A 24,155-nucleotide genomic window follows, 5' to 3' on the forward strand; every position below is an offset into this window, starting at 1 on the left:
TGCATCGATGTGCTCCTTGGACTAGAAGCAGCTTATAGACCAAGGTCAAAAATATTGTGCCTACGCAAGCCTGCAGGGTTGCCTCCTCTTGCAAAGAAAATCAGTCTCATTACTTTATTGTCGCACCTCGTATTTCGCCTGGCCGCCTTACGGGGGCTGCGCATATATAGTTGGATAGTGGGGCTGCCACTTCAAGGCCTTCCAGCGTGCCTGATTTTCTTGTAAGGGTTTACTTCCCGAGGAAAGCTGGCTTCTCTACGCCTCTAGAGCCCTTCCTGCCCTATGTTGTGGGACACACATCGTCTGGCTCCCTTGTCAAGGCCTGTCCGACTTGGGTGGCCCCGCTGGTAGCTACGCAACCGTCGGCATAGCCCTTGACTTCATCGAAGCACGCAAAACCCTCCCACCCCGTTAAGGCGGTATCCCCTGGGAGGGTCAATTATATACTGTCAAAAATAAATACACTAGTACGTCGATGACGTATTAAATATGTTTTCTGTAATGCAGCTTACAGCTTCATAATCAAGAGTACAGTGCAAGTTATCAACGGATATTAAACGGCGAAAATTTTGGGCGGTGCAGAAGGTATTTTATCTGCATTTTCGGTGTTACATAGGCACACCTGATTTTAAAAAATGCATTTAGGCATTTCACAGTAATTACTAGTTTTATTTAGACAAAATTCGGATGGATTAAGGAATGTTCGTGGCCGTTGTTCAGCATATTGTGCTGCGTACCAGGCAGACTTGGTCAGATTCGTAAAACGTGGTGATACGAATTGACAATGCACTAATATCTGAAGTTTAACCATATTATTCCGGTGATAAACCTAAAATGACAAAGAGTTATTGATAATTATATTGTCTGACAATTTATTCAAAAATGCTCTATACTGTTGAAAATTTTCTTTGTCAAGAGGGTGAATCACCCTATTACTTTCGTGTGCCAAGAGTCCAACAAAAGCAATGAATTATTTTCTGCAACTGGTAAAAAGACATTTCAAATATAATTGTGAAACTTATTCTCTTCCATTTTTTCAGATTTTTCCCAATGATTACGAGATTTTTTGCAACGAACAGTCGTATTTTTTACTATTTGTTTCTAATCCACCTTGTGTTTCCTGCATACAGATATGAAGCTGCGCAAACAGTAATCCACTGACACTTATAACTGACGGTGTTGTATATGAATGTATCATAGCATTCATCGACTCCAAAGCTACTCTGTCTTTCTTTTCTCGAAATGATGAAGTGAGTTTTGCAGAAAGTTTTTGCACAAAACCTGACTGGCTTTATACACAGCATTTTAGGGAGAAAGAAGAAGCATTATCTTCATGTCAACTACGAATTTCTCTGTATTATTATCTATTAATGATATCTCCTCAACACGTTTACTTGAAGTAAATTTCGTAATTTTGCGACTTCCCTTTCCGTACAACCTCCTGAATCTTTTTAACTACGCTGGTGTCCAAAATTATAGCACAAGCCGAAATTTTGCAAGGATGCGTTTATTTTTCAACGAAACAGTATATCAGCTGATAGTAAAGTAGAAACAACATAAAGAATACAGAACGTAAACAAATGCCACATGCATAACGGTAAACAAAAGTGTTCTTCGTTTTTTCCAACTTAACGGGTTAACACACACATTCCGACAACTGGTTAAAGCGCTTATTATGGGGTATGAGCACCTCTGGTAGCAACACAGGCCTGAGAAACGACGGAGCATGCTCTGAATGATCTCATTAATCTCGTGTTGAGGCAATAACGCCCATTCTTTCTGCAGCGGTGCTCGCAAGTCTTGGAGTGTGGTTGGGGAATGTTGACGTGATGCAACCCATGTTTCTAACGCATCCCAGACGTACTCTATGGGATTCAAATAGGGAGAGCGAGTAGGCCACACCATGCGTGCAATATCTTCCGTTTCCAAGAGAACATCAACCACGAGTGCTGTATGAGGTTGAGCATTATCATCCAGCAGTACGACAGTACGAAGTCTGGGCCCACAGCACCTCGCAACAGCCGCTCATGAGGCTCCAAGATCTCGTCACGATACCTAACAGCAGTTAAACCTTGCCGATTTAACCATACAATTTCATGAAGAGATGTTCTAGAGGTCAACATAATCCCTGCTTACGCCATTAGGAATCATCCTCGATATCAATCGCTTTCCACAATGGTTGGGTCCCGAAATCGTGTTCCACGTCCCCTACATATGCGAATCCATCGAGAATCACTGTCCAGACCAAATCGGAACTCATCTGTGCAAAGAACATTGGACCAATGTTCGACCGTCCTGGTGGCATGTTGACGGCCGCAATCCAGACGTTCCCTTTTGTGAAGACGCGTGAGAGGGACACATACAGCAGGTCTCCAATAATAAAGGCCATTTCGCCGAAGTCTTCTGTAGACCGTTTGCCTCGCTACAGCACGTCCGGTGGATGCTGCGGGGTCAGATGCCAGTTTCCGTGCAGTATTAAGGCGGCACCGTCGTGCGCTTACAGCCAAATAACGGTTCTCTCTTTCTGATGTTAGACGTGGTCGGCCCCGCCCTTGTCTTCGGGATAGTTTCAATCTCTATAAACTGTCGCCACATTCGAAAAACAACAGAGTTATTAACATTAAGCCATCGGGCCACATCAGTCTGCGACTGTCCTGCTTCCATTCTTCCCAAGGCCCTCCACCGCAGAGAGGCTGGTAGGCGTCTTCTCTGTGTCATACTGCATCGTCTGTGACTGAGTACAGAGCGATTGTGGATGTGGGAATACCCAGCAAACACTATACCGTTTGATAGGTGTCCCGACGTCATCTTTGGCGTTGTTGTCTGGTGACCAGAATGCCATCTTCCGTACAGGACACGATCGTACGGACATCTGTTGACAGTTTGTATGGTTATATCGTGAATTAGACACAGGCGGGGGAAATAGTGGTTTATTGGTTTAATTTTAGACACCATTGTAGGTTGAAGAAGTCTGAAAATTAATAAAATTTATCTCATTTACAATTCTGAGTGCCCATTCTCATACATCTCCCTCGGTAATGCTGCACTGACTCTAACGAGCAACTCTAAGTCTGTAGAATAGTTTTTCTTTCACACTTTGTGAGTTTTATTTTGGTGCATATTTTGTATTTAGTGTAAGTCTTTCTTCCATTTATGCAATTTTCGTTCAGATTTTGTGAAACGAAACCAGCTTTGCAGATTGCTTCCCTCTAAATGTTTTCTCCCTCCTTCATTTCACTAAAAAATTTACAAACTCTGTTTTGCCACTGAAAGCTATTACTGTGGCGTTCTCTTTTGGGCCAGGAAGGTATTGTATTTATGTTCTGTACTTTCATTAGCACAACAATCATCTTTCGAAACACTGTTCACAAATCATCAGAGTTATTTCCTGTATCCTCTACTGTTTCGTTGGTTGGTTAGCTGGCTGGGGGCAAGGACCAAACAGCGAGGTCATCGGTCGCATCGGATAGGGAATGACGGGGAAGGAAATCGCCGTACTCTTTCAAAGGAATCACCCCTGCATTTGCCTGAAGCGATTTGGGGAAATCACGGAAAACCTAAATCAGGATGGCCGGACGCGGATTTGAACCGTCGTCCTCCCAAATGCGAGTCATGTCCAATGTTTCAATATTTTGTAACGAAATAGTAACATTATTCGAATGAATGTTTAAGAAATTAACTAGTAAATAACAAATATGTAGGTCTTCAGCAGAAGTAGGTGTTTCCTATTGCATACCACGTTTTCGCATATCTTCTTTGCAAGGTTGAAAATGTGAATTGGGTTCCACATCACTGTGAAACTCTGGAACATGCCAAAGACAGATGCTATTGGCAAGCACACACGAGAAAAACACAAAGAAAATTAATTCAGTTTTATCTCCAGTGTTAACGCTTAGCGATACTGCAATGCCGATAGACAATTATCACGGATATTAAATGACTTGCAAACTCGACCGAGTAGTAACTGTGAATAATTGTCAGAGAAACTATCAACAGAAACTGAAATTCGCTTTGTTTAGTGGTGTTATCTGTTTAAGGATGCGCCATCAACCAAACCTGTGCAGCTGTGTGATGTTCGTATGCTGTCTGCTACACCTGCAACAGAGGTGTACATTGCTCCAGTCGCCTGAAGAGATACAAATTTGGCGACTATCAACATTAAAAAAAAAAAAAAATGCTTGCAGTGCGTCTGGGAAGCTAAAATTTTGACATCCTTCGGTGTATTCTTCCCGTGTAAAAAATTCCAGATCACGTTTCGACATGTTGTTATAACATCCAGACAAATTTCTGCTGTATTCTTCCCGTGTAAAAAATTCAAGATCACGTTTCGACATGTTGTTATAAGATCCAGACAAATTTCTGCTGTTGTTTCAACTTGTCGAACGTTTAAATAAACCGGAAATCACTAACCATCTGTGCTAGTATTAAAAGCAAACCCGCGTTTGCAGGGATCCTGCTTTACACACTGTGTTGCGAATCACTAGAGGCCACTGAGCCCAACCATTTTGGGACCAGCCACGTGCCACTTTCCACCCGCCGGGACTGCCAGGGAGTAGCATGGCTACAATATTTGCTGTGGTAGGTCGTTGCTGGTTTGCTCGAGAGTGAAATTACATTACTTGTCGTCTCCATTAGTTTCAACGCTTATGGTACACACGACAACTAAAATATCAATTTCAATGCAACGAATGATGCCACTGCTGTCGATTTCCTTTATGCATACATTATTTATACAATAACCTACCGATCCTCGTGAATCGATATGAAAACAATAGTTCTGAAGGCACCAACAAAAAATTAATCCTTTGAGTTGAAGATTACAGTGGTTATTCGATAGATTAATAGCATGTCTAGAGAGCGCAGATAATAAGACAAACGAATTTAACAATTTCCGCGATGAAACGGTAAACATAAACCTACTCCTTGTTTATAATTCTCATACATTAATCTCCACAACTAAAAATATTGGAAGTCGATTGTGAACCTTTACAGCTGCAGCCATTTGTTTCAAAGTCAGTACGTTATTAAAATAATTAATGACAATTATTCGATAGCATGTTCCGAACTAATACAAAACAAATGGTTCAAATGGATCTGAGCACTATGCGACTTAACTTCTGAGGTAATCAGTCGCCTAGAACTTAGAACTAATGAAACGTAACTAACCTAAGGACATCACACACATCCATGCCCGAGGCAGGATTCGAACCTGCGACCGTAGCGGTCGCTGGGCTCCAGACTGTAGCGCCTAGAACCGCACGGCCACTCCGGCCGGTAATACAAAACACATATGATTATTTGAAGTGACAACTCAAGGAACTGAGCTATGCTAAAAGGAAAATTTTGCATATTAACTATTACGAGATGACATAACATGGTTTGTGTCCTGCCTTACCATACCTATTTTACGTTTCTATATGCTGCTAAATTTGTTTTTGCCATCAAAGAGAATAACGCACATATAATTTTAATAACTATGAAGGATCGCAAACACTCTGAAGATGTTATTGTAGTCATTTGTAATTCGTGGTCTTGTTCCGTAACCTAAAAAAATAAAATCTGTATAGAAAAGGATCAGAGCACTGTGACACTAAACGAATTTCTCGAAGCCATTTCTGTACAAATGGAGAATTACTTTTTATTTCTGTTTGACGTGTTGTAACGCAGGTTGCTACAAGTGTATTTATAAACTGTCATTTTCTAGGACACAAAGGAATTACAGACATTGGCTGCGAGCAAGATTTGATTTGTGTCAAAGGGGAAAGTCGAAAATTTGTGCCAGGATTCGAACCTGGGTCTGTTGCTGATTAGACAGATGCACTGACCACTGCACCATCCGGACACAGTGGTATTTATAAACTGTCATTTTCTAGGACACAAAGGAATGACATTGGCTGCGAGCAAGATTTGATTTGTGTCAAAGGGGAAAGTCGAAAATTTGTGCCAGGATTCGAACCTGGGTCTGTTGCTGATTAGACAGATGCACTGACCACTGCACCATTCGGACACAGTGGTCATCGCATGTGCAGGAACTACCCCAGAACGCCTTCCGTCAGACACAAATTCTCGACTTATTCACACACTTCTAATGTAGTGTCCCTCACCCATTATTCTCATTATTCACGTGAAGTTACTGATTACCTTAAGAACTCGGGCCTGGTGTGCGTAAGCAATGAAGGGACCATTGGCCGTCATCGCACCAATTTAGTCTGTTCTTTCGGACATGTCCGTAAGAACAGACACGACATATATATCATTTTTTTGTTGAGTTTATAACTTTGTTCTTCTGATGACATATTGAATGTTGTACATTTCATGATTATGAAGAGTGTTGTTTATGCGTCAGTGAACGGAACATAATTCACTTATTATGTTGATGGGGCAGGGAGTAGTCAACGTAATCAAAATGGACACCACCGAACTATTAAACGAAGTGTGTAGTGATACCATGTGCTCTACTTCAAAGCAATAAATATCGGTGACCATATACGCATTTTTGCTTGAACATAATCAGCTGCGTCATGGAGAATACCAATCAAATATCTTGACTGGTGTCAAGTTATGCTGCCTTCGTGTTACCTACATTAAAAGAAAGTATTGATTGAGGCCTAACAAAAAGAGTAAATGAAATAAACATCTCAGGCAACGACCTGTGTTAATCAACAACGATAATATTATGCATCTCGTCGTGCAAAGAAGGTGTTGTCTACTGTGAACTGTTTCCAGAGGTATGTTCATCGCAGCCTTCCTTTGTTACCAACAGCAGAAATGCTCTGCGGTCGGGTTATAACAAAAACGATTCTCAAGACTGCAACAGCCACTCCAGAAAGTAAATCGACGACCACGCCCTTGACAAACATATTGTGAAATATTGCCACTTACCAGGCTAGCAGCAAGAAGAATGTATCCACACCTGAGCTGTTTCCTGAGAGCCCCAGACGTAGAGAAAGCTGACTAAACGCTGATTTCACAGAAGCAGCTTCTGAAGTTATACCCTCAAAGGTTTACCTATTACGATCCGTACTCAATAATGACCAGGAAGATGAGCTGAAAACTTGATGCGGTGACCTCTTAAACCCGAAAATTATAAATTTCTACAGATGTTAAATCAAAAACTGTCAGAGCATTGTCAGACTATTTTAGATAATGTGGAAGACTATGTTAATTACCATCGTTTGTTTTCCTGTTGTATTTACTGAACTAAGCGAAAAATACTACAAAGTACTAATACAAAATAATTAAAACTCGCCACAATACCCTTACTGTGAAATTCTAATTTCATATAACAAAGCATCCTTAACACGAGAATGCCCAGATCATCATGACTTAGCAATATGTAATGCACTTCTGACCTCAAACAGATCAGCGTCTACATGCACTCACAGGCGTACTGAAGTAACATTGGTTCAAATGGCTCTGAGCACTATGGGACTTACCATCTGAGGTCATCTGTCCCCTAGAACTTAGAACTACTTAAACCTAACTAACCTAAGGACGTCACACACATCCACGCCCGAGGCAGGATTCGAACCTGCGACCGAAGAGCCTAGAACCGCTCGGCCACTCTGACCGGCTGAAGTAACATTACAGGATTATCACGAACCTATGAAAATGTACCTGTGGAAGCAAACGCATATCAAAATCCTCTTAGCAGCTTATTCACAGCACAGTGTTCAACATAATTGTATAAACACACATTTAGCACTCTGTCAGTTCGCCACTGACAGTTAAAACGGGTAATTCGCATTGTAAAAGCTAACATTAGGTATATTTCCCACTTGGAACGAGATTTCTGGGGTCAGAAACATAGATTTTCTAACTTAATATCACCCATTAAATGAGAACCGTTCAGGATATTTAATCTAAATGACAAGAAAATATCAAGTGAATATAGTACGCTAATTCTCAGCCCGCTCCAGGAAGTAAATTAATGACCGCACTATTGACAAACGTATTAGGAAATGTTGCCAGTTGTCAGGCTAGCGGCAGGAAGAATGTTTCCACATCTGAGCAGTTTCCTGAGAGCCTCATACTTGGCACTTCAAAGACGTAGAGGAGGCAACCGTAAAGTTAATCACACGAAAAGGCCAATACATTTCAGTAACTTGGGGCTGGAACTATAGAGTATTTTCGAATAATATTCAGAATCATCAAGTGCAACATGAACACTATAAATTAAGAAAATAGAAAACTATTTGGTAACCCTTCTTTACAAAGGCTTCGTAATTATTTTCGTTTTTGTGGCTTAAACGTTTGATTACAATGTAATCACTGCTATTACTTTATCAGTAAAAGCTAAATGCATCTGATGAATGGGTTCATCCATATACAGTACACACAAGACAGACAGAAACAAAAATAACAATTAGAGGTCCACCAACATGAGCACGACGTGAAGTTTCTAAGCAGTGGCTCGCAGATGGCATTAATTACTCTTAAATTAATTCCTGATGGTTTCATACTAGTGTAACTTACAGACCAACAGAAAATTCTTAGGGTAATTATCAAGATATAATTATTAGAATAGACTTTTGTTAAATAATAATAGGTTCGAATCCTGCCTCGGGCATGGATGTGTGTGATGTCCTTAGGTTAATTAGGTTTAAGTAGTTCTAAGTCTAGAGGACTGATGACCTCAGATGTTAAGTCCCATAGTGCTCAGAGCCATTTGAACCATTTGAACCAAGTGCTAGCCCAGCCCGACAGCGCTTAACTTCGGTGATCTGACGGGAACCGGTGTTACCACTGCGGCAAGTCCGTTGGCCAAACTTCTTTATAGTGGTGCTTAATACGTGAATGTATAGATAACATATTTTTATATTTTCCTTTTTTGTTTATCGTCTTATTTTATTATTTTTAGTGGGAAGTCTCCCTCGGAATGCCGAAGTAGAAAAAAACGACAAGACTGAAAAACCTTGCAAAATTGTAGCTCTAGATTTGAATTTATTGAAGACGAACCTCTCGTGCACTCGCGGAAAAAGAGAGAGCAGACACAGCAATGTTAGCTCTTAAGAATCATAGTGAAAATGCGTTTCAAAAAGAAGTTGAATTAACTTGGTTTTCCAAATGTAATTGGGAAAATTGAATTTTAGGTCCCTATTCCATAAATTCTGGTTTTACCAACTGCAGTTATAAGGTCGAATTACTTGCGTATTCTCATTCTGAGCAACATATTCTTCGTTTTTGCTATACATGAAACATTTATTTGTTACTAACACAAATACTACCAACATTGGAGCCGGCCGAAGTGGCCGAGCGGTTCTAGGCGCTACAGACTGGAACCGCGCCACCGCTACGGTCGTAAATTCGAATTCTGCCTCGGGCATGGTTGTGTGTGATGTCCTTAGGTTAGTTAGGTTTAAGTAGCTCTAAGTTCTAGAGGACTGATGACATCAGATGTTAAGTCCCATAGTGCTCAGATCCATTTTTGAACCAGCATTGGAGTTTTGTAAAAAAAAAAGTTGAATGAACTTTTAAAAACACTAGAGTTAACAAAAATGAACGTAAAGAAAATAAAGGTAGCTCATCTGATAAGTGAACTGTCCGCGAAAAACAAGGTTACTGGTTCGAGTCTCGGTGCGGCACATACGTTTAATGTACCAGGAAGCGCACATTTAACGGCAGAGTGAAAGATTGATTCAGAAGTATCTTTGTACCGCTCTTAACTTTACGTTCTGCAGCAGAGATGAAAGATGCTAAACTGTCAATTGCAGAGATGAGAGATGTGTGTTGGTCATTTCCAGCGGGGGACCTGGCGGCGCAGAGGGTGGAGCTGTGCGAGAGGGAGAAGTACCTGCCGTGCCTCAACATGGCTCGCCCTCTACTCACGCAGGCCCACCTCGTCTTCCCGGACAACAAGCGCGACATAGACGAGATGTGCAAGTGAGTAGAGCAACATCCACTTTGTAGGAGACGACTCTGGTTAAGAATAATAAAACCACAGAATGTTAACATTAGTTATCACGCTTCCCTAACAACTATTGATCCTTTTTCACTCGCTTTTCCTCCTCCCTAGGCACGCACACACACTTACACACACACACACACACACACACACACACACACACACACACACACGTAACCACCTCTGTTAGGAGGCAGCAGTAGTGCTGTGCAGTTGGTGCAATGAATAGCATTTTCTTTTAGCATACGGGAGGTCCGAGTTCGATTCTTGGCTGAGGCGTATTTGTTTTCATTTGCCAATTTCATTCTGCCATGTAATACTGTAGTATACACCGTTTTAAGCCACATGTATCCGAATTTTACAAAGTATGTCTCTGGAAATTATTTGCAAAGCACTTTGCTAGCCCTACCGGTGACATAGGCTATAACTAAATGTAATGGACCTGAATGTGGCAAGAATAATACATGGTACTAATCGAAGGAACCATTGGGGGAGGGTATACATAAAACAAGTTTGGAATCTAGTAGATGCAGTGGTGTGAAACAATTCACGTCCACAACGCACAAAAGGCTTCTTTAAAAGCTGACCAGTGAAAATGATTGTACTTCCATTTCTGTGTTCTTAGTATGTAAGTGCACATGTTTTGTAGAATACCCCCTGTTATCACTGTATGGCGATTAAGAAAGCAGATATCGTACCACGCAGACCACATTCAGCAAATGAATACAAATATGCCTCGACCCAAAATCGAACCCTTAACCTCCTATATATTTATAGTTCGAGTGCTCGAATTTTTCTGGGTGTTACAAAAAGGTACGGCCAAACTTTCAGGAAACATTCCTCACACACAAAGAAAGAAAATATGTTACGTGGACATGTGTCCGGAAACGCTTACTTTCCATGTTAGAGCTCATTTTATTACTTCTCTTCAAATCACATTAATCATGGAATGGAAACACACAGCAACAGAAAGTACCAGCGTGACTTCAAACACTTTGTTACAGGAAATGTTCAAAATGTCCTCCGCTAGCGAGGATACATGCATCCACCCTCCGTCGCATGGAATCCCTGATGCGCTGATGCAGCCCTCGAGAATGGCGTATTGTATCACAGCCGTCCACAATACGAGCACGAAGAGTCTCTACATTTGGTACCAGGGTTGCGTAGACAAGAGCTTTCAAATGCCCCCATAAATGAAACTCAAGAGGGTTGAGGTCAGGGGAGCGGGGAGGCCATGGAATTGGTCCGCCTCTACCAATCTATCGGCCACCGAATCTGTTGTTGAGAAGCGTACGAACACTTCGACTGAAATGTGCAGGAGCTCCATCGTGCATGAACCACGTGTTGTGTCGTACTTGTAAAGGCACATGTTCTAGCAGCACAGGTAGAGTATCCCGTATGAAATCATGATAACGTGCTCCATTGAGCGTAGGTGGAAGAACATGGGGCCCAATCAAGACATCACCAACAATGCCTGCCCAAACGTTCACAGAAAATCTGTGTTGATGACGTGATTGCACAACTGCGTGCGGATTCTCGTCAGCCCACACATGTTGATTGTGAAAATTTACAATTTTATCACGTTGGAATGGAGCCTCATCCGTAAAGAGAACATTCGCACTGAAATGAGGATTGACACATTGTTGGATGAACCATTCGCAGAAGTGTACCCGTGGAGGCCAATCAGCTGCTGATAGTGCCTGTACACGCTGTACGTGGTACGGAAACAACTGGTTCTCCCGTAGCACTCTCCATACAGTGACGTGGTCAATGTTACCTTGTACAGCAGCAACTTCTCTGACGCTGACATTAGGGTTATCGTCAACTGCACGAAGAATTGCCTCGTCCATTGCAGATGTCCTCGTCGTTCTAGGTCTTACCCAGTCGCGAGTCATAGGCTGGAATGTTCCGTGCTCCCTAAGACGCCGATCAATTGCTTCGAACGTCTTCCTGTCGGGACACCTTCGTTCTGGAAATCTGTCTCGATACAAACGTACCGCGCCACGGCTATTGCCCCGTGCTAATCCATACATCAAATGGCCATATGCGAACTCCGCATTTGTAAACATTGCACTGACTGCAAAACCACGTTCGTGATGAACACTAACCTGTTGATGCTACGTACTGATGTGCTTGATGCTTGTACTGTAGAGCAATGAGTCGCATGTCAACACAAGCACCGAAGTCTACATTACCTTCCTTCAATTGGGCCAACTGGCGGTGAATCGAGGATGTACAGTGCATACTGACGAAACTAAAATGAACTCTAACATGGAAATTAAGCGTTTCCGGACACATGTCCACATAACATCTTTTCTTTATTTGTGTGTGAGGAATGTTTCCTGAAAGTTTGGCCGTACCTTTTTGTAACACCCTGTATATATATACTCCTGGAAATTGAAATAAGAACACCGTGAATTCATTGTCCCAGGAAGGGGAAACTTTATTGACACATTCCTGGGGTCAGATACATCACATGATCACACTGACAGAACCACAGGCACATAGACACAGGCAACAGAGCATGCACAATGTCAGCACTAGTACAGTGTATATCCACCTTTCGCAGCAATGCAGGCTGCTATTCTCCCATGGAGACGATCGTAGAGATGCTGGATGTAGTCCTGTGGAACGGCTTGCCATGCCATTTCCACCTGGCGCCTCAGTTGGACCAGCGTTCGTGCTGGACGTGCAGACCGCATGAGACGACGCTTCATCCAGTCCCAAACATGCTCAAGGGGGGACAGATCCGGAGATCTTGCTGGCCAGGGTAGTTGACTTACACCTTCTAGAGCACGTTGGGTGGCACGGGATACATGCGGACGTGCATTGTCCTGTTGGAACAGCAAGTTCCCTTGCCGGTCTAGGAATGGTAGAACGATGGGTCCGATGACGGTTTGGATGTACCGTGCACTATTCAGTGTCCCCTCGACGATCACCAGTGGTGTACGACCAGTGTAGGAGATCGCTCCCCACACCATGATGCCGGGTGTTGGCCCTGTGTGCCTCGGTCGTATGCAGTCCTGATTGTGGCGCTCACCTGCACGGCGCCAAACACGCATACGACCATCATTGGCACCAAGGCAGAAGCGACTCTCATCGCTGAAGACGACACGTCTCCATTCGTCCCTCCATTCACGCCTGTCGCGACACCACTGGAGGCGCGCTGCACGATGTTGGGGCGTGAGCGGAAGACGGCCTAACGGTGTGCGGGACCGTAGCCCAGCTTCATGGAGACGGTAGCGAATGGTCCTCGCCGATACCCCAGGAGCAACAGTGTCCCTAATTTGCTGGGAAGTAGCGGTGCGGTCCCCTACGGCACTGCGTAGGATCCTACGGTCTTGGCGTGCATCCGTGCGTCGCTGCGGTCCGGTCCCAGGTCGACGGGCACGTGCACCTTCCGCCGACCACTGGCGACAACATCGATGTACTGTGGAGACCTCACGCCCCACGTGTTGAGCAATTCGGCGGTACGTCCACCCGGCCTCCCGCATGCCCACTATACGCCCTCGCTCAAAGTCCGTCAACTGCACATACGGTTCACGTCCACGCTGTCGCGGCATGCTACCAGTGTTAAAGACTGCGATGGAGCTCCGTATGCCACGGCAAACTGGCTGACACTGACGGCGGCGGTGCACAAATGCTGCGCAGCTAGCGCCATTCGACGGCCAACACCGCAGTTCCTGGTGTGTCCGCTGTGCCGTGCGTGTGATCATTGCTTGTACAGCCCTCTCGCAGTGTCCGGAGCAAGTATGGTGGGTCTGACACACCGGTGTCAATGTGTTCTTTTTTCCTTTTCCAGATATATATATATATATATATATATATATATATATATATATATATATATATATATATATATATATAGGGTGAAGAAAAATTCGGGCACTCGAACTTCGCAGCGCGATTCCTCGCATACTAGCAATACAAAAATGTCTCTCATAAAATTTCGTCATGCGCATATTTCCGTCAATAAATGGGCGTTAAATACTGGCAATCTCGAAACACTGTAATCACATGTACGGTAACTACCTCTGTCAGGAAGTAGTAGCAGTGCTGTGCAGTTGGTGCAATGGATAGCATTTTCGGTTAGCATACGGGATGTCGGGGTTCTATTCTTGTCCGAGGCGTATTTGTTTTTATTTGCCAATTTCATTCTGCTACTTAATACTGTAGTATACATCGTTTTTAAGCCACATGTACCCGACGTTTACATAGTACGTGTCTGGAAATTATTTGCAAAGCACATTGCTAGCCCTACCGGTGACGTAAGGCTACAACGAAATGTAATGGACTTGAATGTAGCAAGAATAGTACTTGGTACTAATCGATGGAACCACTGGGGGAGGGTACACAGAAAACAAGTTTGGAATCTAGTAGATGCAGTGGTGTGAAACAATTCAAGTCCACAACGCACAAAAGGCTTCTTTAAAAGCTGACCAGTGAAAATGATTGTACTTCCATTTCTGTGTTCTTAGTACGTAAGTGCACATGTTTTGTAGAATACCCACTGTGATCATTGTATGGCGATTAAGACAGCAGATATCGTACCACTCAGACCACGTTTGGCAAATGAATACAAATATGCCTCGACCCAAAATCGAACCCTCGACCTCCTGCATGCTAACTCAAAACGTTATCCACTGCACCAACTGCACAGCCCTGACTGACAACGGTAGTCACCGTGCATGTGATTACGGTGTTGCCAGACTGACACTCTTGAATGTCCATTTACTGGAAGAAATATGCACAGGACGAAATTTTTTGAGAGACATTTTTCTGAGGAATCGCTTCGCAAAGTCCGAGTGTGCAAATTTTTCTTCGCCCTTTGTGTGTATATATATTGATGATTCAGCTAAGCTGTTAACCTCAGACATTTCCGGAACTGTTTGAGCGGTCGTTGATGAGACACTGTTGGTAGCCCTTTGGCTGAGCTGGGCGGTCAGTTGCTCAACACTTGCTCGTCTATTCGGCCGTACACATCTCCGCATCCGTCATTCACATCTGTCATCTATAGCCAGTGGTGCACCACAGTTGCCTCGCCGCTGGTTTTGGATAGCGCCATTTTGCCATGCGCAGTATACTTTAACCACGGCGCCACGCGAATAGCTTTCAAAATTAGCCTTTTCGGAAATGCTTCCAACCTTAGTTCTAAAAGCCAGGATCATGCCATTGTGAACGTTAGATAAATGGTTCCGTTTCCAGATTACGACAACGATCGCACTGTTTTCCGCGTCCCCCTGACGCGCTTTATACACTCCTCGAAATGGAAAAAAGAACACATTGACACCGGTGTGTCAGACCCACCATACTTGCTCCGGACACTGCGAGAGGGCTGTACAAGCAATGATCACACGCACGACACAGCGGACACACCAAGAACCGCGGTGTTGGCCGTCGAATGGCGCTAGCTGCGCAGCATTTGTGCACCGCCACCGTCAGTGTCAGCCAGTTTGCCGTGGCCTACGGAGCTCCATCGCAGTCTTTAACACTGGTAGCATGCCGCGACAGCGTGGACGTGAACCGTATGTGCAGCTGACGGACTTTGAGCGAGGGCGTATAGTGGGCATGCGGGAGGCCGGGTGGACGTACCGCCGAATTGCTCAACACGTGGGGCGTGAGGTCTCCACAGTACATCGATGTTGTCGCCAGTGGTCGGCGGAAGGTGCACGTGCCCGTCGACCTGGGACCGGACCGCAGCGACGCACGGATGCACGCCAAGACCGTAGGATCCTACGCAGTGCCGTAGGGGACCGCACCGCCACTTCCCAGCAAATTAGGGACACTGTTGCTCCTGGGGTATCGGCGAGGACCATTCGCAACCGTCTCCATGAAGCTGGGCTACGGTCCCGCACACCGTTAGGCCGTCTTCCGCTCACGCCCCAACATCGTGCAGCCCGCCTCCAGTGGTGTCGCGACAGGCGTGAATGGAGGGACGAATGGAGACGTGTCGTCTTCAGCGATGAGAGTCGCTTCTGCCTTGGTGCCAATGATGGTCGTATGCGTGTTTGGCGCCGTGCAGGTGAGCGCCACAATCAGGACTGCATACGACCGAGGCACACAGGGCCAACACCCGGCATCACGGAGTGGGGAGCGATCTCCTACACTGGCCGTACACCACTGGTGATCGTCGAGGGGACACTGAATAGTGCACGGTACATCCAAACCGTCATCGAACCCATCGTTCTACCATTCCTAGACCGGCGAGGGAACTTGCTGTTCCAACAGGACAATGCACGTCCGCTTGTATCCCGTGCCACCCAACGTGCTCTAGAAGGTGTAAGTCAACTGCCCTGGCCAGCAAGATCTCCGGATCTGTCCCCCATTGAGCATGTTTGGGACTGGATGAAGCGTCGTCTCACGCGGTCTGCACGTCCAGCACGAACGCTGGTCCAACTGAGTCGCCAGGTGGAAATGGCATGGCAAGCCGTTCCACAGGACTACATCCAGCATCTCTACGATCGTCTCCATGGTAGAATAGCAGCCTGCATTGCTGCGAAAGGTGGATATACACTGTACTAGTGCCGACATTGTGCATGCTCTGTTGCCTGTGTCTATGTGCCTGTGGTTCTGTCAGTGTGATCATGTGATGTATCTGACCCCAGGAATGTGTCAATAAAGTTTCCCCTTCCTGGGACAATGAATTCACGGTGTTCTTATTTCAATTTCCAGGAGTGTATGTCCACCTCTGATAGTCCTTCCACCTGCAGTCTGGATTTGGTTATTGCACGTTGACGTCGAAGATAGCTACTGGTCACTTTGGTGTGACTGGACCATGTAGTTTCAGAGAAATTATAATAATTAGAACTTAAGATTTATATGTTTAGAAGAGAGAACTGATTGCGTTGACGTGAATCATGATATTTAGGCTTCCGTACCTCAATCGGTAGAAATCACTTTGTTGTCCATCCATCTGCCAGCCTATTAAGACTGTTTATCAGGAACGGATGGAAGTCTAGAGTTGAAGTTTATCGGGTACTTCCCATTGATTTAGAATCATGAAATTTGGTGACGAGTAATGTTTCACAGTACAAGTAAAGGCAAAAGTCGAAAAACTATTAATTTGTAACCATGTCGTAAGAAATTCGTTTTGCCATTTGTTGTCCGTCTGTCCGTCCATACGCCTATCCGCATGTTAAGACCCCTGTTTTCGGGAACGGGTAGAGATATCAAGTTAAAATTTATGTAAAATACTAACATCAAAGGACACATGGCGCTGTAAAAATTTTAAGCTTCTAAGTCAATGCAATCAAAAGACACGGCGGTTTATGTCACGTATTTTGACAGTCACAAATTCACTCGTCACAACCTGTGGATGATCTATCTATATACTTACGAGGGTTGGTTCAAATGGTTCTGAGCACTATGGGACTTAACATCTGAGGTCATCAGTCCACTAGAACTTAGAACTAATTAAACCTAACTAACCTAAGGACATCACACACATCCTGCCCGAGGCAGGATTGGAACCTGCGACCATAGCAGTCGCGCGGTTCCAGACTGAAGCGCCTAGAACCGCTCGGCGGCAACGGCCGGCATGAGAGACTATTGTACCTAATAAATCACCTGTAAACGTGCTGACAACAAATTTTCATTAAATACTAGAAAAGTTAAATAACCTTGTTGAGTCCGTCATTGCAACAAGCATGAATTACATTTGTTATTAATGTGTGGTTCTTTTACAAAGAATTTTCATCTAACGTCCTTGAAGCTTCCAACGAATAGACAGAGAATATGCATCGTAATCAATACGGAGCCGATACCACAGTCCATTTAATGTAGCTATATTTTTCTGTGATTAAGAAGATTAAAAATTCTGACGACTTCTTCCGCTGTCTTCTTCCACTCGTCGTTAAATCCTTTTTATTCCACTTATATATTTATCATGGACTGATAATGAGAACTTTCGGCATCTAAGTCTACACACTATATTACGAGGGTTGGAACTTAAATAGTGGCAACTATTTATTCACAACTAATACAAAAGAGTTACATGTTTGCACCTCCTTCAAGGTAGTCACCTGCGTTGAGTAGAACCCGTTGGCAGCGATGAGGAAGGCGTAGTATACCGTTAGAACAGCCTGTTCTGTTGATGGTGCGAATGGAGCTGTCTACTGCCTGTCGAATTCCAGGAACAGTTCTGAAGCGAATGCCACGAAGTGGTTCCTTCATCTTCGGAATCAAATCAAAGTCACAAGGACTTAAGTCCGGGGAATATGGTGGGTGGTACAGTACTTCAGTCCCATCGACCGAGCAGAGCAGCCACAGCTTGCGCTGTACGCGCCCGCGCATTGTCGTGCGAAATGATGGGTAGGTTGCGCAGAAAGTGTCGCCGCTTCTTTCGCAAAGCTGGTCGCAGGTGATACTCCAGAAACGAACAGTATTACTGTGCACTGGCGGTCTGCCGTGGAGGATAACACCATCACAGCCGTACACGAGAATCACCATAACTTTCACCATACGGGGACTCTGACGCAATTTCGACTTTCGCGGCGACCCATAACGACGCCATTCGTTGTATTGGCGTTTCAGTTCTGGCTCGTACGATGTGGCCCATGTCTCATCCAGTGTTACAATGCGGCGTAAGAAAGCCTCTCCTTCTCCTTCATAGCGCTCCAAGTGCGTCTGAGCAGCGTCGTAACTCATCAATTTATGCATTTTCGTCAAGTCATGCGGAACCCATAATGATGCAATTTTTCGCATGCCCAGGCGTTCCTTCAGGATGTGAAGCACAGTCGTATGCGCTAAACCGGTTTCGTGGGCGAGCTCACGAACCGTATGGCGTACGGCGTCGATCACTGTCCACTAACGCGGCAACAGCATGCACATCTTCTTCAGAGACGGACGACCTGTCCGATGCATGTCTGCCACAGTTTGCCGACGTTCGTTGAAGGCTTTTACCCAACGTGCCACTGTTCTGTACGGCAATACCGATTCCCCGCACGGCTCTTGAAGACCTTCATGACGCTGTCGTGCTGTACAACCTCTGGCACATTCAATCTTGATCCAACTCTGTTGCTCCTGTTTCAAAAACATAGTGACACCGTTACGTTAGACAAGTGACTGTTTTTCCCTCGACTGTGCGCACGCCGGTGACGTGGGAAGGGCGAGTCCATTTGCTCGGAGGTAAGGTAGGTATGTCAACAACGTGTGCTATCAGCGACAATAGTAGATTCCATTGCGTAGTGTCTCCACAGCAGTGTTGCCACTATTTAAGTTCCAACCTACGTAATTAAGTTTGTACAGAACCCTTAGAGCATGAGTCATACACGCTCTTGTCCGGGTTCTTTAAATATTTTTGAATTGTAGGGCAATACCTGCGAAAAAAATGTAAATGTTAGTTGTAATTTTCTCGACAGTTGCTGTATTTTTTTTATTTGCGCAATTTATCCTCCCTACTTCACATTTCTTGAACTTTTTTATAATGTTTGCAAATACAGATCGTTAGGACTTAACTTGATCGGTATATTTATCAATATACAACTGCACAGCCGCTCTTACAGTTTGGCGACATTCGTCGTAAACGTAAACCGTATCAAATTATTTCGACTTCCTTGTGCATTGCGGAAGTCTGAATACCTTCACGAGCAAGTTGTGTCGTCACTGTAACACCAGAGCACAGACTGATAGGCTTCGAGAGAACAGGTGAGCATACAAACCGTATCTGGGTTACATGTCTGCTTTACGTAGGCTACAGTAGGGCAGAGGTTTGTGGGATCTCTTCTCGTGAAAGAGGGAGAGAAGTTGTTACTACTTAATAAAGTTTCACACAAATTGTATTGCTGAAGTCCTCTTAGAACACTCTCTCCTCTAATACTTTCATTAAAAAAAAAAAAAAAAACAAAGTCCGTGTCATAATAATTTACTCGATCTTGGTATATTTGGAGGAGCCTGTCGTAGCTGCCCCACCCTCTTTTAGAACAAACTGTATAACAGTTCAAAATGGTTCAAATGGTTCTGAGCACTATGGGACTTAACATCTGAGGTCATCAATCCCCTAGAACTTAGAACTACTTAAACCTAACAAACCTTAGGACATCACACACATCCATGCCCGAAGCAGGAGTCGAACCGGCGACCGTAACAGTCGCGCGGTTCCGGACTGAAGCGCCTAGAACCTCTCGGCCACCACGGCCGGCTGTATAACAAAATGGCTCTGAGCACTATGGGACTTAACATCCATGGTCATCAGTCCCCTAGAACTTAGAACTACTTACACCTAACTAACCTAAGGACATCACACAACACCCAGTCATCACGAGGCAGAGAAAATCCCTAACCCCGCCGGGAATCGAACACGGGGGCTGTATAACAGTGACACTTCGTTCTTAGATATACGCCTGAACCGATGTTAAAATTCATTGTCATCATCAGTTCTATTATAAAATTCATTTCAAACTGAGGAATAAATTATGTGATAAAAATCTAAAATGATGCACCAGATTTATGTTGTTACATGACCTATTAAAGTGAATAACTGGGCCACAACGGGAAAATGTTTCAGTCTCATTCTTAGAAATCTGGGGACGAAGTCAGACACTATACAAAATTTTAAAGTATGTTTCATTCATCTCGTAAAGTGTTTTGAGAGCTCGTGCCTTGCCAGCAAACTAATTGCATTTGTTCGAATGGTGAAGCTCTTATTCCTTTGTGTGATTACAGCCACCGCATTGCTAGTGTCGTACTATACGTTACGAAGCTGCGATCTAATTGGAGGTATTTTGAACTCATTTCTTTACAGCGCTCTGGATGGATTGAGATACGCCACGGTTGGGTCTTTACCAGCCGTAGCTCCGAACGTTGCTGCTCTCACTGACGCACGGCGGTCTGCCTTAGCAACACTCAGATGCAATCCAAAAAGACAGCATATTTTGTTATTCGGTGTAAACTACGAGTTTATTTCCCTATATTTCCATATATTAATGTAACCATCTGAAGTGCATAACTCTATCCCTTACCTTTATTGTACTTGGAGAGAATCTTGGACGATTTGCACTTGTAATGAACGGACTGTAACCGTCTGAAGCAATCGGGGCACTCGCGCGTTTCATCTGCTCCTCTGACCCAAGACTACAAAACAGAATCAATAAACTCTTTCGACAGGCGAATCCTGAGGACACATCCATGGAAAGTAAGAGGAAGGGCCACTCCCGACGGAGGTTCGAGTCCTCCCTCGGGCATGGGTGTGTGTGTTGTTCTTAACATAAGTTAGTTTAACTTAGTTTAAGTAGTGTGTAAGTCTAGGGGCCCTTAGGAATTCACACACATTGAACATTTTGTAAAAGGAAGGAGGACTATAGTAACATTCTGTCTACGACGAAGTCGTTTGAGACGAAGCACTTATTCAGATTAGGCACAGAGGGAAAATAAGACGGACATGTCTGTTTCAAATTAATCATCTTGAAGTTCGCGTTGAGGAATTTAAGCAATGAAGTCGGAATCCTGATTTATCACGTGTCGACAGGTACTGAAACTGCCCGGATAGCCACACGCGTTAGCACGCCGCTTCCGAGATTTGTGAAGGCGCGGCGGCCGCGGATCGAATCTGCTCGGTGTGCCGACGTACCGGTCAGCCTGTATGCGGTGATTACGCAATTTGCCATGTGCGAATAGGTGGATTCCGGGCTGGTACCCACGTCGCACCTCGGTTAGATGCTCCTCAGACATTTAGAACGCGTTCGCACACTTTCAAGGGGACCATCACTAGACACAGACAGCTGGTGTACATACAGGGTGTTTCAAAAATGACCGGTATATTTGAAACGGCAATACAAACTAAACGAGCAGCGATAGAAATACACCGTTTGTTGCAATATGCTTGGGACAACAGTACATTTTCAGGCAGACAAACTTTCGAAATTACAGTAGTTACAATTTTCAACAACAGATGGCGCTGCGGTCTGGGAAACTCTATAGTACAATATTTTACACATATCCACCATGCGTAGCAATAATATGGCGTAGTCTCTGAATGAAATTACCCGAAACCTTTGACAACGTGTCTGGCGGAATGGCTTCACATGCAGATGAGATGTACTGCTTCAGCTGTTCAATTGTTTCTGGATTCTGGCGGTACACCTGGTCTTTCAAGTGTCCCCACAGAAAGAAGTCACAGGGGTTCATGTCTGGCGAATAGGGAGGCCAATCCACGCCGCCTCCTGTTTGTTCGGATAGCCCAAAGCAATCACACGATCATCGAAATATTCATTCAGGAAATTAAAGACGTCGGCCGTGCGTTGTGGCCGGGCACCATCTTGCATAAACCACGAGGTGTTCGCAGTGTCGTCTAAGGCAGTTTGTACCGCCACAGATTCACGAAGAATGTCCAGATAGCGTGATGCAGTAATCGTTTCGGATCTGAAAAATGGGCCAATGATTCCTTTGGAAGAAATGGCGGCCCAGACCAGTACTTTTTGAGGATGCAGGGACGATGGGACTGCAACATGGGGCTTTTCGGTTCCCCATATGCGCCAGTTCTGTTTATTGACGAAGCCGTCCAGGCAAAAATAAGCTTCGTCAGTAAACCAAATGCTGCCCACATGCATATCGCCGTCATCAATCCTGTGCACTATATCGTTAGCGAATGTCTCTCGTGCAGCAATGGTAGCGGCGCTGAGGGGTTGCCGCGTTTGAATTTTGTATGGATAGAGGTGTAAACTCTGGCGCATGAGACGATACGTGGACGTTGGCGTCATTTGGACCACAGCTGCAACACGGCGAACGGAAACCCGAGGCCGCTGTTGGATCACCTGCTGCACTAGCTGCGCGTTGCCCTCTGTGGTTGCCGTACGCAGTCACCCTACCTTTCCAGCACGTTCATCCGTCACGTTCCCAGTCCGTTGAAATTTTTCAAACAGATCCTTTATTGTATCGCTTTTCGGTCCTTTGGTTACATTAAACCTCCGTTGAAAACTTCGTCTTGTTGCAACAACACTGTGTTCTAGGCGGTGGAATTCCAACACCAGAAAAATTCTCTGTTCTAAGGAATAAACCATGTTGTCTACAGCACACTTGCACGTTGTGAACAGCACACGCTTACAGCAGAAAGACGACGTACAGAATGGCGCACCCACAGACTGCGTTGTCTGCTATATCTTTCACATCACTTGCAGCGCCATCTGTTGTTGAAAATTGTAACTACTGTAATTTCGAAAGTTTGTCCGCCTGAAAATGTACTGTTGTCCCAAGCATATTGCAACAAACTGTGTATTTCTATCGCTGCTCGTTTAGTTTTTATAGCCGTTTCAAATATACCGGTCATTTTTGAAACACCCTGTAAATTCCGCCCCGGGGGAGCGTTGGTGACAGGACGGGCATCTGCCGACCCTCTGGGCTAACATTGCAAAATCGTAACATGCAGACCCTGTGAAGATACGATATGAAAGCTAGGAAAAAGGAGAAAGAAGTGGCAAGAAGTACTAAATTCATCCCAAAAAGTGATAACGCTCGGCCACACTGCTCGTCCCTCGTCTTGTGGACAGGCACAGTTTCAAGAGGGAGGGGAGCGAGGGGCAGGGGATCATGTGGCTCACGAAGCCTACCTCAAAACATTTTAGTAAAAGCGTTTATATTTTTCACAATTATATTAAGTTCCAATTTTACCCACCAGGTTAGCCGAGAGCGCTAATGCGCAGCTTCCTGGACTCTGGTAGGCGCGCCGGCCCCGGATCGAATCCGCCCGCTGGGTTAACGAAGAGGGCGGGTATGCCGGCCAGCCTGGATGTGGTTTTTAGGTGGTTTTCCACATCCCTTTAGGTGAATACCGGGCTGGTCCCCGCGTCCCGCCTCAGTTACACGACTCACAGACATTTGACACACATCCGCACTTTTCCATGATTTACACTATATGCAGACAGATGGGGTAACGGGGTACTCTGATTCCGTCCCGGGGGGTGCGGGGTGGCGGCAGGAAGGGCATCCGGCCACCCCTTCACATTAACATGCCAAATCCGATTTAACCACCCCATCCCCGCGCACAATGCGGGACCAGGGCGCAAGCGATAGATAGATTAAGTTCCAATTTTATCAGCTGACTTTAGCAGAATACAGTAAAATGAAGACTAAAAGTCTCTAAAATGGCAAAGAAATCCAGAAACTACAAGACATAGAATAATTTTCAGTTGCTTGTGCGAGAACCTGATCACATGGCAGAGTTCACAGCGTAACCGCCTGCAGACGACATTCAAGCCAGGAAAAGGCGCACTTGCTGTCAACAACAAATCTGGCACGGTTCGATATTCTACAGGTACAA

The 24,155-nt window shown here is 44.8% G+C and overlaps 1 protein-coding gene across 1 annotated transcript in view; it reads left to right on the forward strand.

Moving 5' to 3' along the window:
- Positions 1–24,155, forward strand: part of LOC126184192 (uncharacterized) — a 514,613-nt gene that overhangs the window by 283,785 nt on the left and 206,673 nt on the right. Inside the window, exon 3 of the mRNA XM_049926560.1 lies at positions 9,744–9,882. Coding sequence (XP_049782517.1) covers positions 9,744–9,882 — 139 coding nt within the window. The remainder of the gene's footprint in view (positions 1–9,743; positions 9,883–24,155) is intronic.

Source organism: Schistocerca cancellata, chromosome 4 (genome assembly GCF_023864275.1).
Source record: "Schistocerca cancellata isolate TAMUIC-IGC-003103 chromosome 4, iqSchCanc2.1, whole genome shotgun sequence".
Lineage (NCBI taxonomy): Eukaryota > Metazoa > Arthropoda > Insecta > Orthoptera > Acrididae > Schistocerca > Schistocerca cancellata.